The sequence below is a fragment of the Adiantum capillus-veneris genome, chromosome 17 (genome assembly GCF_014529385.1).
Source record: "Adiantum capillus-veneris isolate H3 chromosome 17, ASM1452938v2, whole genome shotgun sequence".
In the NCBI taxonomy this organism is placed as follows: Eukaryota; Viridiplantae; Streptophyta; class Polypodiopsida; order Polypodiales; family Pteridaceae; genus Adiantum; species Adiantum capillus-veneris.
Window position 1 is genome coordinate 28,183,703 of NC_140947.1, and position 17,739 is coordinate 28,201,441.

General features: G+C 46.7%; 1 protein-coding gene across 6 annotated transcripts in view; it reads left to right on the plus strand.

Moving 5' to 3' along the window:
• The window catches only part of LOC147436976 (protein DETOXIFICATION 46, chloroplastic-like), a 177,621-nt gene that overhangs the window by 93,295 nt on the left and 66,587 nt on the right, over window positions 1–17,739 (plus strand). For all 6 annotated transcript variants that reach the window (XM_086486376.1, XM_086486374.1, XM_086486372.1 and 3 more), the window contains exon 6: window positions 670–725. In XM_086486376.1, the coding sequence (XP_086342502.1) occupies window positions 670–725 (56 nt within the window). The remainder of the gene's footprint in view (window positions 1–669; window positions 726–17,739) is intronic.

A 17,739-nucleotide genomic window follows, 5' to 3' on the forward strand; every position in this document is an offset into this window, starting at 1 on the left:
AGCGCACTTATGGTTTAATTTGGGAGGAGAGTAGGTGATAGAAGAAGAGGACAGTGCCACGATGCCTCTTTAATATCCCTATTTATGTGGGTACTGATCTCTCAAGACATTGAGAGGGCAAGGAGGCCCATGAGACAGTGAAGGATACACCATTGGAGCTCACGCTTGCTGTATGGTATTGTGATGGTTCCTTGTGGGCACATCTTGGTAGATTGGAGGAGGTGATGGAGGGCAGAGATATCATCTTTTTGACGAAGATACACCAGAGCTAGGAGAGGCCTCCCTCACGTTCAAGGCTTTTAGTGGGCGTCAGCCTATTGGGTCGACGCTATGGATCCTTCAGAGGATCGAGCAGGATTGCCATTCTATTCAGACAAGAGCTACAAGATAGGATGAGTGTCATGAGCAGAGATGAGGAGGCCATACAATGTGGGTGTGGATACAACGATTGGACACACAGGTGTCAATTGGTCCGCATTTCCTTATTCTACTTCCCTTTGAGAGGAAAGGTATGCATCTTGAGACACCCCTCTCTTTCCAAACACGAGTAGTATGGCTTAAAATTTGATTATGTTTTCCACACTTATTCCAATACTTTTTAAATGTGTTTTTTTGGGTGGGTTTATGCTGAACAGGAATTATTTTGAAATGTTGATATTGTTAATGTAGATCAGGGGTTTAGCATGGCCTGCTGTTTTGGTTGGACTTGTGGCACAAAGTGCAAGGTATTTCTCAGATATGTTTGTGCTTAAGATATATCATGATGCCATGATAAAAGTTGCAGATAAAACCAAATTTCTTGCCAAGATGTCAACTCTGAAATCAAAAAGTATGTCCCTGGCATACAGAATAATGTTTTATGTGATAAATGCGGTGTACCATGTGATTCTTTCCGTTAATTATAGATGAACTTTCACATCTTTAAATACCCTAATAGAGGATGGGAAATTCTGGATATAGTTTATTATATGCAGAGGTGGACAACGAGGTAACAGTCATGCTTGCTAGTCTCCGTTTCCTTGGGGAGGGAGGAGACTAATAAGGGGGTGAACGTTATCAGGTAAATTATTTATGGTTCACCGCTTGGAGAGGGAGATCTGAGCAAAAGTTTTTGTGGTGGATTGCTTTAAGTATACAGTAGACTTCACGGCACGTTACATGCAAAGGGTGAATTGCAGGAAATTTTTGAAATCCCAATTTTTTTGAGTTCAATGACGTAGGAGCTCAAAAGAGTGTGTTAGAGCTTTGAGGCATACTTTTGACTAAATTTATGCAAATTGCCCACAAAGTTCAAATAACTTTCTTAGAGTGAAGGAGTGTTCTCGTGTGGTTATGCATGAGCAATTCTGCTGGCGGTCTTGCAATCCCATAGTGGTTTCAGATGCCAGATGAATATCATCAACTTCAGAAAAAGATGGCAGATGCTTTAAGGCTTCGAGTGGAATTAAAGAAATCTTTGCTACTAATTTTGTAAAGGGTTGGGGCATGTTAAAGGATTGGTATCTCCTATTTCAAGGAGGAGACAAATTTTTCATGGTTTTAACATGTGATTGCAATGATTTGAGTACCTTTGACATTGTTTTTTAAGTGGGTGAGTGGGTGCAACAATGAAAAACCATCAGTGTTGACCTTGTGTTCAGAAATGTCTTGTATGGGTTCATAATCGGACTCTTTGTTGTTTTGTATTGTTGGGTTTGGTATGAGTTTGGTCATCCTTTGTACTTGTTATTGGTAGCAAGCTATGCTGTTTTTATCATTAGTGCGGGTTGTACATTTGGCCCACTTTTTTTTGGCGCTGTGTAGAGTGTCATGATTTTATCTCTTGATTTTTAGCAACCGTTCTGGGCTGTGGTTAGATTTTTGGGGAAGATTACTTTTGTTGTCAAGAAAGCTGCAAATTTTCATGGATTTGAGTATGAAGACAAAAAATTCTTCAAAGAAAGAGGGAGATTTTTGGCTCAAAAAACATATAGAGTTAGCACTTCCATTCAGCAATATTCACATTCTTGAGAATGCTGTTGAGAGAGCACATTGGAGACTTATATGAGAGAGTATCTATAGATGGTTGTTAAAAGATGGAGTAATGCATTACAGATGTCATTATGTACTAGCTGCAATTGTTCTTTGGAGGCTTAGAATGTTGAATGTTGCATTTTTTTCAAAACACAGTCCTCACATACATGTCTAGATTGTGCCTCAAGCAGGGGCAACAAAGCAACCATCTCAGATTTTTACAACAGGATGGTAGACTTTAGCTCTCACCCGAGTCTTTACTTGAAAAACTTCATGACACAGAGAAACTTCACGAATCAACCTGTGATTGGAACTCAACACTTCAAATGAGAACACGGCTTGGCAGCTAGAGTGCTTCCAAGCGGACAGTGACACCCTATAGGCCGCAAAGACTGGCGCCCCTTTCGGTATTTCTTTATTGTTATAAAACTTGGGAGAAATCTGCAAGTTCCCATGAGCTGTCCCGCTTTTACCGGGCTGAAAATGACCTACTCTAGCCCGATTTTGGCAGCATAACCGCAGTAGGAAGTTTCACAGACAAAATTCCCATGTAAAAGATGACTCTCCCGGTGCATAGGAGCACTTTCCCAAACCTGGCAAGAATGTGCAGCACGCTGAATTCTCTGTTTTCTGCCCTGAAAATATACCAAATCGCATGTACAGTGATCCCCTCGCTTCTCCGAAGCTCTTGGGGGTATTAGGGATCGATTAGGGTCAAAACCCTAAACCTGCAGAAATACACAGCAGGCTGTAATTTACTGCTTCGGGCTCCGTTTCTCATGCTGACCGCATTTGTAGCAAGCCCTCGTAGTCCGGCACGTGTAGGTCTACTTGCCCTTTGAATTGGACGAGATTTCTTGTGTGAAATCTCTACGAGTTCACCTATACCTGCTGGGGATTAGCAATTAGCTAATCCAGTACTTGGACAAGAGGCGCTTGCCTCAGCATATGCATATGATGTCACGTGACACATCCAACCCTATGTGTCCGTGGACAAGCTACAACACAACAAGGGTTCAGTCAGTCTAGTCAGTCTAGATTTATAAGTGATCTAGCACTTTTGTGAGCCCATTCGTAGACCGTGCATACCCAGTCACTGAGTGTAGATGCATATCCTCTGGTTGCACACAGCATGATCATCAGTATTCCCTTCAGAATCCATCAGATTCAGTCAGGGGAATTTTCCAGTGCATTTAGCTTATTTTCCCTATTTTTGGTATTTTTCACTTATTATTTTTAAGTGACTTCCCAACAAAAGTAGGTAGGGCAATTTTGCTAAGTTAATATATAAACAAACCCAAGTCAGCACTTTCTGGCAGAAGAGGCAGCAGGAGCTCCCCGCTCAACAAGCACCTTCTTAGCAGAACCCCAGCAGTACCCCCTTGGCGTTTTTGGTTCCTCCATCCTCGCCATAGACAGCCAGCCTAGCATTTTGGTTTCCCATCAACATCTCAGCTAGCGCTTCAGCAAGCAGCAGAAGGACATAGCGTTTTTGACATCAGCAACATCACCAGCACATCAGCCTTGCGTTTTTGCAAGAGGGCGTTTTTCAGCCCTATCAAAGGCAACAGATCAGCGTTTTTGGTTTTCAGCCCTTGATGCATCAGATGGTCAGCGTTTTCAGCCCTATTGGACAGCAGCAGATTCAGCCCTAAATGATTGCAGAAGATCTCCATTTTCAGCCCATAAAAACGCAGCTAAAACAGTCATTTTCAGCCACCGAAACAGCCCCAAAATTCAGCAGTTAGAAGACCACAGATTTCAGCCATAAAGTCGTCGTCGTCGTCCCCGTCGTTGTCATCGGCATAGTCCCAAGTTGCATCAGTCCATTGCATACGCATTGTACCACTTTGTGCAATCAATAAGTAGATCACTCTCGTCGGCGAGAGTAAGTAGACCACTCTCATCGGCACTCTCGCCGACGAGAGTGGGGCCTTCGGAGGAGGGTTTTATAACGTCTCTGGTGTCGTATCTCTCTTCTCTCTCTATCTCTCAGTCTCATACACTTGCACGCACAGTGTCCATTCACTTTGTTTGTGATCATAGCATTCTCTCATTAAGAACGGAAGGCTCTACCTTCCATAAGAACAAAAGGAACCTTGAGCACAGTTCGGAGCACTCATCTGGAGCAAAGCGCAAACAATCATTCCGCTACACCTAACATTGGTATCAGAGCTTTGGCAGTGTTCTGTATCACTCAAGGAAAGAACCACAAGAACCACAAGAATTTTTTTTCTTGTTGAGGTCGCACGAACCCAAGTTAGCTTGGGCGTGTCGATTCCTAATCGTGTTTTGTTGAAGAGTGACAGGAATCCCAAGAAAGAAGGGCTTGTCCAGACTCCCCTTGTGTCTGTTTTCACTCATTGAGAGCGGACCGTGCACTTAGCGGCCGGCCAATCGACGTGAGGCGGGAAAAAGGAAGCTTGGTATGAGCGCAAGGCCGCCAAGAGGTGCGCCCGCGGAAAAGAGTAGAACTCGGGTGAAGAGAAGATCCTTCTCAAACGCGGTTTGCAAGCGAAAGAAAACCTCAAGAACCAAGACCCCCAAGAACCCAAGTTCCTCGTGAACTTAAGCACCCAAGACCCCCAAGAGCCCAAGGTCCTCATTAGCTTAAGAACCCAAGACCACAAGATCCCACAAGAACCCACGACTTCAGAATGATCATCACTCGAAGCGGAATGGATACTTCGCTTGGAGATGATGAGCATGAGAGAGGCGAAGAAGAATTTTCCCCACTTGGAGGTTTTTCTGACCCTTCCCCATCTACGACAACGATTGCACTAACTCCTATGGAGGAATTGGAGCTGTTGTTTATGGAACAGAATTTACAACGCGAAGCAAGAAATGCCGCAAGAATAGCGGCCATAGAGCGCACATACCAAGAAAGAATGGCAACCATAGCGTGTGAGAGCGAGCAAGCACGCTTGGAAGCCAAAGAAAGACAAGCCAAATTTGATCGTGAATGCAAAGAAAGAAAAGCAAAATGAAACGCAGACATGTAGAAAGAAAAGCAGAAATGGATTGTAGACACGCAGAAGACGAAGCAGAAAGACAAGCAGAGAACAAAGCAAGACAAGAAAAATGTGATCGCGAGATCAAAGCAAGAAGGGAAGAGTTCTTGCGACTCTTTTCTCAAGCTCACGCACAGATGCAAGAGATTCGGGGAAAGGAGACTCTCTCAGTTTCTTTTCTCCAAAGCATGATACACAGGATTTGCATGATTGTGTGAAGCATGATGATGATTTGATCGACAATGATAAGCACAATGATTTGGATGACAAAGATAAGCTTGATGATTTGAATGATATTGCTAAGCATGATTATTTGGATGCCAATGACAAGCATGATGATTTGCATGATCAAGATGTGATTTCTCACAAGCATGATGAGTTGCATGAAGATGAAGTGATTGTTCACAAGGATGATGTGTTAGTGGATGCTTTTTCTAGCGAAGCTAACCTCATTGCAGATTCGATCAATCACGAAGAATCGATCTTGGCTTTCGAGTCGAGATCCACAGATCCCCCAGAAGAAGATTCGTTAGACCCCGAAGAACCGATCTTGGCTCTCGAGCCTAGGTCCAAGGAACCCTCATAGGAAGTATTATGTGCTCGCATGATTGATACGGACGCATTGTTCGAGTGTTTCATTCGTGATCGTTTCCTGTATTTTAGTCAACATGTTATGTGATCCCTTTTCCTAGGCATGACATATTGTATGTTGAGCACCTTTCACTCATGAATGAGCACGATGTATGTGGATTTTTCATGAAAATCTGAAAAGTATGTATGTAAGGAAGTCATATTCCATGTCTCTTCCTTGGCACGACACAGTTGTAGAAAGAGCACATGAAAGTATGAGCACCAAGTGTGGGCATTTCGGTTGTGAATTGCCACAGTTGATTGATTTAGATCAAAAGAAAGCTAAGATTCGATCTCATTGTTTGCGTGTGTGTGATGAACGGGTTAGCATCTACATTGCATGCACAGTCTTTGAGGAAGACAAGATTTTTTCCACTCACTTTACATGGAATAGGTATGTTCATGGTTTTGTGTTGGAAATGGTTTCAAGAATTTTCAACCATGAGATTTTTGAAGAAGAAAGAAGTATGACTCTCGACGAAGTTAAAGCATCGAAGCAAACTCAGAAGACTTTGTGTCGCTTTCGCCGCGGCCCAAAGAAGCACGCGCTGCAGACCTTTATGAAGTTCAAGTACCGCACGACCCACACATCAGAGTGGGCCGGTGAAGAGTCCCTTCCAGGATTCCGGATGCTATTGGCGATCTCCCTCGACGCCATACAGTTCGGTACGAGTACCTCACTTTGAAAAGGAGGGGATGTCACGTGACACATCCAACCCTATGTGTCCGTGGACAAGCTACAGCATTACAAGGGTTCAGTCAGTCCAGTCAGCCTAGATTTAGAAGTGATCTGACACTTTTGTGAGTCTATTCGTAGACCGTGCATACCCAGTCACTCAGTGTAGATGCATATCCTCTGGTTGCACACAGCATGATCATCAGTATTCCCTTCAGAATCCATCAGATTCAGTAAGGGGAATTTTCTAGTGCATTTAGCCTATTTTCCCTATTTTTGGTATTTTTCACTTATTATTTTTAAATGACTTCCCAACAAAAGTAGGTAGGGCAAGTTTGCTAAGTTAATATATAAGCAAACCCAAGTTAGCACTTTCTGGCAGAAGAGGAGCAGGAGCTCCCCGCTCAAAAGGCACCTTCTCAGCAGAACCCCAGCAGTACCCCCTTGGCGTTTCTGGTTCCTCCATCCTCGTCATAGACAGTCAGCCTAGCGTTTTGGTTTCCCTTCAACATCTCAGCTAGCGCTTCAGCAAGCAGCAAAAAGGCATAGCGTTTTTGACATCAGCAGCATCACCAGCACATCAGCCTTCCATTTTGCAAGAGCTGGCGTTTTTCAGCCCTATCAAAGGTAGATCAGCGTTTTTGGTTTTCAGGCCTTGATGCATTAGATGATCAGCGCTTTCAGCCCTATTGGACAGCAACAGATTCAGCCCTAAATGATTGCAGAAGATCTCCATCTTCAGCCCATAAAAACGCAGCCAAAACAGTCATTTTCAGCCACCGAAACAGCTCCGAAATTCAGCAGTTAGAAGATTACAGATTTCAGCCCTAAAGTCCTCGTCGTCGTCGTCGTCCCTGTCGTCGTCATAGGTATAGTCCCAAGTTGCATCAGTCCATTGCATACGCATTGTACCACTTTGTTCGGAGGAGGGTTTTATAACGTCTCTGGTGTCGTATCTCTCTTCTATCTCTATCTCTCAGTCTCATACACTTGCGCGCACAGTGTCCATTCACTTTGTTTGTGATCATAGCATTCTCTCATTAAGAACGGAAGGCTCTACCTTCCATAAGAACAAAATGAACCTTGAGCACAGTTCGGAGCACTCATCTTGAGCAAAGCGCAAACAATCATTCCGCTGCACCTAACACATGAACCCACACAACTGTACATACAGATAGAAAGCCCTTGAGCTGGGCATTATGATTCTGTATTCAAAGGGGGAGAGAGAGGCACGAGAGCGGAATGATGAATCATCGTGCTACATAAGACAAGGGAGAAGGCAAGCTTTTCGTTAGAGCTATGATCACGTGCACCCACTACTGTCACACACACAGTAATTCACTTATGAAGCAAATCAGCCCCTTCGCTCAATTGGGGAGCTCCCTCTTCATGCAGATTTGGCAAAATGATATGGAGCTGCCAAGTGTCCAATTTGCCTCTTTTGAGTTAATTTTCTAGTACCCACAGAGTTATAAAATGTAGCGAGGGGCCTAAATGACTTTGAACTGAGCCAAGCCATCCTTTTACTGCTCGGATATGAGTGCCGACTGGCTCCACCATCTTGTGGCGACGTGCCCTTACGACTGCGGATGAAACACTCGACCGTCGGCCGTTTCACATTCGCACACAATGTTCGGTCATTTGTGACTTCAAAAAGAGGGTCCCAAAAATTAAATATGAATCAAGGGAAAGAAACCAACAATTAAGGTTAGTGGTTGCCACAGCCTCGTGACATTACCCCCTCTTGAAATTGCAAACGTCCTCGATTGCATGCCAGATATATATGCCCATAGATGATTTAGTGTGATTAGCACCCTTTTCTCATCACATGTATCCGCAGGAAAGGTTATGTAACATAGATACAAGTGACTTAATAAAACCTTCATACTTTTGCCATTTTTATCTACTATAGAAGTAAACGTTATACCTTTAGCATTTGTAGAGCAGTGTCCACTTCTATTGCACTGAATCGGTATGTACATTTAATGTGCTAGCTCCATATGACCCTTCTTTTGAGCACGTTGAGTTGAGGCATACGTAGGTAGTAATCCAAAGGCCTCAAGGTAAAGCTGCAGTAATTCGGTGACTCTTAGCAATTCACACTCTTCCATCTACTCTACATCCATAGGTGGATAGTTCCTGAACTTCACCAAATACCGTCGTGTAACTTTTCTCTTAGCTTTTCTTTTCTTATGTTCCAAAAACTGCTTAGGTATCAAGATCTCATGAGGTTCCTCAACTTCTGGTTGATCCTCATCTGACACATCTCTCACGAAGGGTCTTAGAAGACTCACGTGAAACGCATCATGAATCTTCCAAGTATTAGGCAATTTCAGCCTGTAAGCAACATCGCTGATCTTATCAAGAACTTGAAAAGGCCCATAATAACGCATGCTGAGCTTCGGGAATAACCTTTCCTGCCCTTCATCTTCTTTAATCTTGCCTTTTCAAAATGTAAGAGTACCCAATCACCAGGTGAAAACAACAATTAATGTCGGTGATCATCAACAACCCTTTTTTGCTTTGCGCTAGTCTTCTCCAAGGCAAGCTTGATTTTCTTGTACATTTCATCTATATTCTTAGCATATTGATCTGCTTCAAAAATTTTGTCCTTTGTGTGCAAAATGGGAGGAACCTTTTTGCCACCCTCAACAATCTCAAAAGGTGCCTTGCCTATTGATGAAGGCACGGTATTGTTGTACGCATACTCAAGCATGGGTAGGTCCTGTTCCCACTTGCCCTTATTATCTGACACATAGCATTTCAACAGATCTAAGACAATAGAATTAGCCTCTTTTGACTGTCCATCAGTTTGTTGATGAAACGAGGAGGAAAACTTGCACGTGGTGCCCATGCTTTCAAACAAGACTGTCCAAAATAGGATAATCATACGAGGATCACGATCATTGACAATAGACTGTGCAGTACCATGTACATAAACAACCGTGTCATTTGATTAGATTTTATCGTTTTCCTGACAAGAATAAAATGGGCATTGGGCCTGCTTGTTGAACCTACAAACAATGGTCCATATACCATCATTCCCTATCGGCGCTCTTGGAAGATCAAAGATAAAATCCATAGAAATACTTTCCCATGGCTTATCTGGAATAGGCAGTGGCTGTAACAATCCTAGTTCCTTTTGCCTGTCAAATTTGACCTTCTGGCATATCACGCATGGTCGCACAAAGGCATCCACATCTCTCCTCAAAGCAAGCCAATAAAAGAATGTCTCAACCGCTTTCACTGTCGCATCTATACCACTATGCCTTGCATACGGTGAGACATGGATTTCTACCATAACTTTATGTCGCATTGGATAAGTGACACATAGCCTTCCATGCATCATCATAAAACTGCCCTCGAGGAGGTAGCGCTCATGACGTTGCCAATCTTGCTACTGTTCAAAGATCCTTGCAAGATCTTCATCAGTAGCATATTGTTCCTTCATGTCATCAAGCTCATGATGATATGCAATTGACAACTGAAATTTGTGTCTTTCTGGATAATGCATCACCCACAAAATTCTTTAGCTTTCCACATGCAGAAAATGAAGGTGGAACATAGAGAGAATGTTTTCCCATCGCATATGCTTTTTGGATAACTTTGATTGTGTCCAGAAATATCGCAAGGTCTGATGATCTGTTTGGACAACAAAATCAGCACCTAGCAGATAGTGCTTCCAACTAGAAAGCGCATGAATCAAAACCAATAGCTCTTTCTCATAGATTTGCATAGTGTTTTCTGGCCCTTGCAAGAGGCTGCTTTTATAAGCTACTACCCGACCATCTTGTATTAACACTGCACCAATAGTATTGCCACACGCATCACATTGGACACATGACTTTCTGAGATCCGTTAAAACAATTACTCTATTTGAAGTCATCTTTTCCTTTAAAAGATTAAAAGTTGAAATCTCTTTTTGTGTCCACTTGAAGGTGACCTCTTTCTTTTGTAGAGCATGAAGGGCGAAGCAATCTCAGCAAAGTTCCTTATAAACCTTCTGTAGCAAGAGCATAAGCCGAAGAAGGTACGGACATCATGCACAGTCTTCAAATCTGGCCATGTTCTGATTGCTTCAACCTTGGCTGGATCCATTTAGACACCATCCTTTAACACTCTGTGGCAAGAAAGTGGATCTCCTCCAAGAAGAATTCACTTTTCTTAGGATTGACAAGCAACATGTGACTGCGTAGCTCTTCAAACACAATGTTCAGGTGATCCCTATCGCTCCTCTTCATAATTTGAATAGAGTATCATGTCATCAAAGAATGTGCCGACAAACTTTTGATGTGGGTGCAAGATTTGATCCATCATCCTTTTGAACGTAGCAAGAGCGTTTGTAAGACCGAACGGCATCACTAAGAACTTATACAAACCAAATGTCGTCCTAAACGCAATGTTGTGCACATCGTCTGGCCTGATACGAATTACCCACTCTGTTTTTTTTTCCGACAAAAAGATCCTTCTATTAGTTAATGAAAACTGCGCATAGGGCTACAACCACCTCTGCAAGAGAGGGCTACAACAAGCATGATGGGGAGACTCTCCCAATGAAAAAACAGCATATATACAATGAGGCTAAATGAAGAGATGGGAGGAGGGAAGAGCCACACAGGTGGACAGTAGTGCCATCTGAGCACCGCCTGGACTATGGTGTAGAAAGGCCCAGTGCGCCAGAGTCGAAGGAAAGCATGCGGTCAGAGCTGCCCTGTAGTCCCTCAAGCTGTTCTCTGAGAGTATGGATCAGCTCTAGCCGAAAGTCACGAACAGTCTCTACTGGTGGCATAGGGCGAGCCTCAAAGATGCGGAAACAGCGGGCCCGCCAGATGAACCAAAGTGTCAGGCCACTGATGAGCTCCCAACACTCCTCTCTCTCACTGCACCACTCCTGTGGAGTAAGCTCTGTAGCAGGCTGGAGTGTAGGACGCCCCCCCTGCATCACTATCATGCTGCTCGTGGAAGATAGCTCAAACTGAAGTGCCGGGCCCGTGAGGGTGGATGAAGCCGCTGCCCCCCAAGTGTACTGTCGAGCCGTGGAGAGAGCAGGCATCAGCGGAAGAACTCGTAGCCACACCTGCTGGGCCGAGGGACACTCCCAAAGACAGTGACGCTGACTCTCCACCAAATGGTCACAAGCTGCACATGTGGCCGAGAGACCACTATGCACTAGCCAGCTCCCTACTGCTGTGGCTCTATGTGCGACCAGCGATTGAAACAAGGTGACTCGCCTCGGCTGTCTGGAGTCCCACAACCTCTCCCAAAAGTCTGCCAAGAACTCGACTGTGAGACCCTCCTCCTGCCAATGACGTGCTTCAGCGGGGAGGGCCTCTCTCTGTGCTGCTAGTATATTACGTCCCAGTCGAACAGTGTACTGAAAGAAAGGGACTCCTGGGTGGTCTGCAGAAGAGAAGGGGTCCCTCCATAGCCACTCACCAGGATCCCATTGTACTCGTGCCAACGGACAACACTCCCAAGCCCATAGCCTCCAGTGTCCTGTCTCAAGAAATGCTGGGTCAGGGTCTATGACGCAGATCCTCCCACAGATGCCCACTACTCGGATCCTTTGAAAACAGCACTCTGCTACCTTCGAGGCCTCTACTGCAACTCGCTGTAGTCGTCCCCCACCCTGAAGCTCGAAGAACAGGGCTGATACAGACTTTGAGCAGGCCCTGACTGAAATGAGAACCTCCATTCGTGTGAAGGCTCCCATCCACCAGGGTGCTATTGGCTCGAGAGGCGTGAGCCACTCACTTGGAACTGACTCTGTGATGTACTGACACATGCTCTGCACCCCTCTCATGCCCTGTAGTTGGAAACCCTGCACCTTCTCCGACAAACCTGTGAACTCTAGCCAGTCACCTAGAGAGCGCGCTGGACCTGCTGCCATCGGACCCCAAGAAACATGAGGCCGACTACCAACCAAGTGGCCTCTCTGAGTGCTAACCATGGGGTTCCAGACGAGGGGCTGTGGTAGGCGCTCCTCCGTGCACGTCGGCTGTCTCTGCTCCAGGCCACGCCGTAAGAGCTCTCAAGATTGAAGCAAACTCACAGCGAAGCGGTCCTCCAGTCTCCTGCTTAAACCAACTCGCCGCAACTCTGTAAAGATCCATCTGGTGGAAGGTTGCTAAGGGCCTCCTGACTGAGGCACCCTGGCACGAAGCCTCTGCAGCAAGAACTCCTTCCAGGGCTCCTCTCCTGGAAGAAGTCCTCTGACTACGAACTTCCCAAGAAGGGCTCTGCTCTGCTGTGCTGGATCAATGATCCCAAGCCCTCCCTGAGAACAAGGAAGCGTGATGATCGACCAAGCCACCTTGGCTCGGGCAATCAGAGTGTCATGACCTGACCAAAGGAAGTTCCTGATCAGCCTCTCTACCTGGCTAATACAAGAACTTGAGAAGATCCAGCAAGAAGTGATGTACCACATAGTCGCCAACAACACCTGGTTGGCAACTACTACTCTACCAGCCAGCGAAAGTCGTGCTGAGCTCCAATGTAACAGCTTTCTCCTGATGGAGAGGAGAGGAGGAGCAATCTGCTGCTCGGGGGACAAGTCCAAACCAACCTGACAACCCAAGTACCGAACTGCCGTCCTTGGGGGAATCCACCTGAAACCCGCTCCTGGCATCCAATTTGGCACAGGAGCACTGCCAACCGAGAAAGCCACTGTCTTTCTCCAGTGCGCCCGATGCACAAGAGAAGGTCTCCAAAGCCTGCTCACATTTGTGCAAATTGGCCTCCTGGCCCTCTAAGTACAAGGCTGAGTCATCAGCAAACTAAGCGTCCAGTAGCTCATCTCCCCGAATAGGGAGTGCTAAGCCCTGCAGACCAACCTGCTGTGACACCAAAAATACGCTCATCGCCTCCGCATAGAACAGAAAGAGAAAGGGGGCAAGAGGACAACGCTGTTTGACCGAGCGTGTGAGCATGAAGCGCTCACCTCTATCTCGTGCAAAAAGCACCTGACTGTGAGCCTGTCTGTACAAAGCTGACACCCCTCTGATCCAAGCATCTGAGAAGCCCATCCTGCGTAGAGTGCCCTCTAGAAAGTCCCAGTCAACTCTGTCGTATGCCTTCTCAAAATCGAGAAGAAGAATCACAAGGTCCTCCCCACGGAGTTGTGCCAGGGCAGAAGCCTCCCAGAAAGTGAAGATGTTGTCAAGGATACTGCGTTCCTTGACAAAACCTGTCTAAGTCCCATGTATAAGGCTCTGCAAAAGTGGCTGAATCCTCAAACTCAGAGCCTTGGCAAGAATTTTGTAGGCTGAGTTGAGGATGGTGATGGGGCGCCACTGTCGAATCTCATCCAAGGAGCCACCCTCCTTTGGAATGAGGTAAATCAGGCCCTCACTCATGCTATCAGGCATCACTCCTGTGTGCAAAATGTTCTGAAAGGCACTACAAAGATTTGGGCCAAGCAGGCCCCAATACTCCAAGAAAAAGCTCGGAGTCAACCCATCCTCACCTGGATAGCTACCACGAGGGAGGGCCCTAAGAGCCGTGTGCAGCTCCTCAAGCTAAAGTGGCATCTCGAGCCTCTGGCGCATCTCCTCTGTCACAAGACAAGGCATCTGTGCCGAAACCTACTCCCTGCATGCATCCTGCCGCTCTGACTGGGGCTCAGCCGACAGTAACTCACGGTAAAAGTCAGTAGCAACTACACGCATATCCTCAGGCTCTCAAGCAACTGACCCATTGGGTCTCCTCAACTGATTGACCTTGGCATGCGAGTGCCGAGGTCCCATTGTCTCAAAAAAAGCACCTGTCACTCTGTCACCCACCTGAGTCCAATGAGATGCCTGTCGGTGAAAGGCAAACTCATGACGCCTTTCCTCTGTGCTAGCAAGCTCATGTCGAGCCTGCTGTAACTGCTCCTCCAACCATGGACTGTCTGGATGCTGCTCCTGCATCCTCTGTAGTGAAGCAATGCCTCGTCTGAGACGCTGCTCCTCCTCTCTCGCTGCAGCCCGGCGAGCCAGAGACTCCTCAAGAAAAAAGTGGCTAAGTTGAGCTAGGCCTAAGGCCACTCTTTCTGCAGGTGGAACGTGGCTGTCCATGTCCTCTGTCCAGAGAGCCTCTACCCTCTCTCTGAGTGCTGAGTCTAACAAGACCCGCTCTGGGATGCGAAGCATCGTGCTCTCACTCCTCTGCCTGTCTGCCACTGTGAGGATCACTGGTGCATGGTCCGAGAAGGATGTCCCTGCCAGGATGCCCACTGATCCCCCCAAGTCACTGAAGTGGTCACTAGTGTAGAAGCGATCTATCCGCGATAGATTCACTCCTCCCACTCTGCGGTCCGATCTAGAGAAGGCAAGACTCGCTGGAGGCCTCACAAAGCCAGAGTGCTGCCATGTATCCGAGACCCTCAAAGTCATACACAACCTCTCCCAAGTTGCTAACTCGACTCCATGCATAGTAGCATGGTTGCCTCCAATCCTATCAGAAGGGTCCTCCAACATGTTGAAGTACCCTCCTACACACCAATGGTCGGCCTGCAGCAAAGACTCAACAATCTGTGACCAAAACTCTGCACGAGCACTCGCCACATTGGACGCATAGATGTTCAGGAAGCCCACAAGGCCACCCTAAACCTGCATAGTAATCCACTGAGCCCTGCAAGGCACAATAATCCTTCTGCCCACAATGGCCTGCTTCAATGAATCCGCAATAGTCATACATACCCCACCCTGGATGCCTCCAGGTCCAAAAGCAGCTGACCAAAAGGTATCATATCGTCCACACAAAATCTGACCACATCGCCGAATGCGGCTCTCACACAGATGGTGCTCCTGAAGCATAAGGAGATCAATCTCTCCTCCCACAAGGCAACGCTGAAGCTCCTGACGCAATCGGCCCCGCTGTCGCTTAAACTGGGGCCCACCTAGTCCCTGTACGTTCCATGAGACGATCCTCATGGGGAGCGAGAGAGAACAGATGCTGTCGTAGTAGCAAGACGGACTATCTTCGAGGCTGGCTTGGATGGGGAGTAATCCGCATCCGAGCGTCCTCTAGATAGGCGAGACTGCAGTGAGTGCCTAGCCCAAGCCCAAGCTGAGCGAGCCGTGCGTAAAGCAACCTCCTCTGTCCAGGAGTCCTGATGAATGTATACATAGGAAGGCAAACACTGCGTATCAACAAAGAAGTACACCACAATGTGCCTATATCCTGCTGAGTCTGGGGGTGTCACCGCAAACATGGCCAATGGCCACAAAGTCTGCAGCGGATCTGTAACTCCAAGTTCTCCCATGTGATGAGAGAACTCGAGAACTTGTGTATGCAACCATCCCAACACTGAGTCAAGGGACCACTCTGTCTCGGCCCTACCACAGAGGGGGAAGGAGAACTGCTGAGTCCAAGGCCTCTGTCTCCCTAGCGGCGAGGAACAAAGCATGGACCCTGAAGTAGGCTGCCTCGTGGTCTGCTGCGGAATCGCCGAGAAAGCGAGTGAACCCGTAGTCGAAGAAGTCCCATCGGCGTCGGAGGTCAATGCTCGTCAGACCACGAGGGATAGCTGTAAGGGAAGATGTCTGAATCTGCAGAGGGGGCCGCAAGAAGGGCTGACCCTCTCTCGCTAGGCGACTCGTGGCAAAGGCACTGCCAAGAGATCTCCTAGCCGCCGGAGAGGGACCAGTCTCCTGAGTCGACTGTGGAATTGGAGCAGGAGGGGGGGGAGAAGGAGCTGGGGGGAGCAGAGGAGCGGGGTGGGGCGACAGAGGTAGAGGGTCGAGGTGGAGAGGCGACGGGAGCAGAGGGCGGGGGGGGGGGGGGGGGGGGGGGATGAGGAGGAGGAGGGGAACTCTGAAGGGGGAGCGTCTATCGACGGTGAAGTGGAGCTGGAGGCTGGCGTAGGGGACTCCTCCTGCTCAAAAGGACCAAAGCGGTTCCCCGTGGGAACCCACTGCTGCTGTTGCATCAGTCCATTGCATACGCATTGTACCACTTTGTTCGGAGGAGGGTTTTATAACGTCTTTGGTGTCGTATGTCTCTTCTCTCTCTATCTCTCAGTCTCATACACTTGCACGCACAGTGTCCATTCACTTTGTTTGTGATCATAGCATTCTCTCATTAAGAACGGAAGGCTCTACCTGCCATAAGAACAAAAGGAACCTTGAGCACAGTTCGGAGCACTCATCTTGAGCAAAGCGCAAGCAATCATTCCGCTGCACCTAACACATGAACCCACACAACTGTACATACAGATAGAAAGCCCTTGAGCTGGGCATTATGATTCTGTATTCAAAGGGGGAGAGAGAGGCACGAGAGCGGAATGATGAATCATCGTGCTACATAAGACAAGGGAGAAGGCAAGCTTTTCATTAGAGCTATGATCACGTGCACCCACTACTGTCACACACACAGTAATTCACTTATGAAGCAAATCAGCCCCTTCGCTCAATTGGGGAGCTCCCTCTTCATGCAGATTTGGCAAAATGATATGGAGCTGCCAAGTGTCCAATTTGCCTCTTTTGAGTTAATTTTCTAGTACCCACAGACTTATAAAATGTAGCGAGGGGCCTAAATGACTTTGAACTGAGCCTAGCCATCCTTTTACTGCTTGGATATCAGTGCCGACTGGCTCGACCATCTTGTGGCGACGTGCCCTTACGACTGCGAATGAAACTCTCGACCGTCGGCCGTTTCACATTCGCACACAATGTTCGGTCATTTGTGACTTCGAAAAGAGGGTCCCAAAAATTAAATATGAATCAAGGGAAAGAAACCAACAATTAAGGCTAGTGGTTGCCACAGCCTCGTGACATTACCCCCTCTTGAAATTGCAAACGTCCTCGATTGCATGCCAGATATATTTGCCGTAGATGATTTAGTGTGATTAGCACCCTTTTCTCATCACATGTATACGCAGGAAAGGTTATGTAACATAGATACAAGTGACTTAATAAAACCTTCATACTTTTGCCATTTTTATCTACTATAGAAGTAAACGTTATACCTTTAGCATTTGTAGAGCAGTGTCCACTTCTATTGCACTGAATCGGTATGTACATTTAATGTGCTAGCTCCATTATGACCCTTCTTTTGAGCACGTTGAGTTGAGGCATACGTAGGTAGTAATCCAAAGGCCTCAAGGTAAAGCTGCAGTAATTCGGTGACTCTTAGCAATTCACACTCTTCCATCTACTCTACATCCATAGGTGGATAGTTCCTGAACTTCACCAAATACCGTCGTGTAACTTTTCTCTTAGCTTTTCTTTTCTTATGTTCCAAAAACTGCTTAGGTATCAAGATCTCATGAGGTTCCTCAACTTCTGGTTGATCCTCATCTGACACATCTCTCACGAAGGGTCTTAGAAGACTCACGTGAAACGCATCATGAATCTTCCAAGTATTAGGCAATTTCAGCCTGTAAGCAACATCGCTGATCTTATCAAGAACTTGAAAAGGCCCATA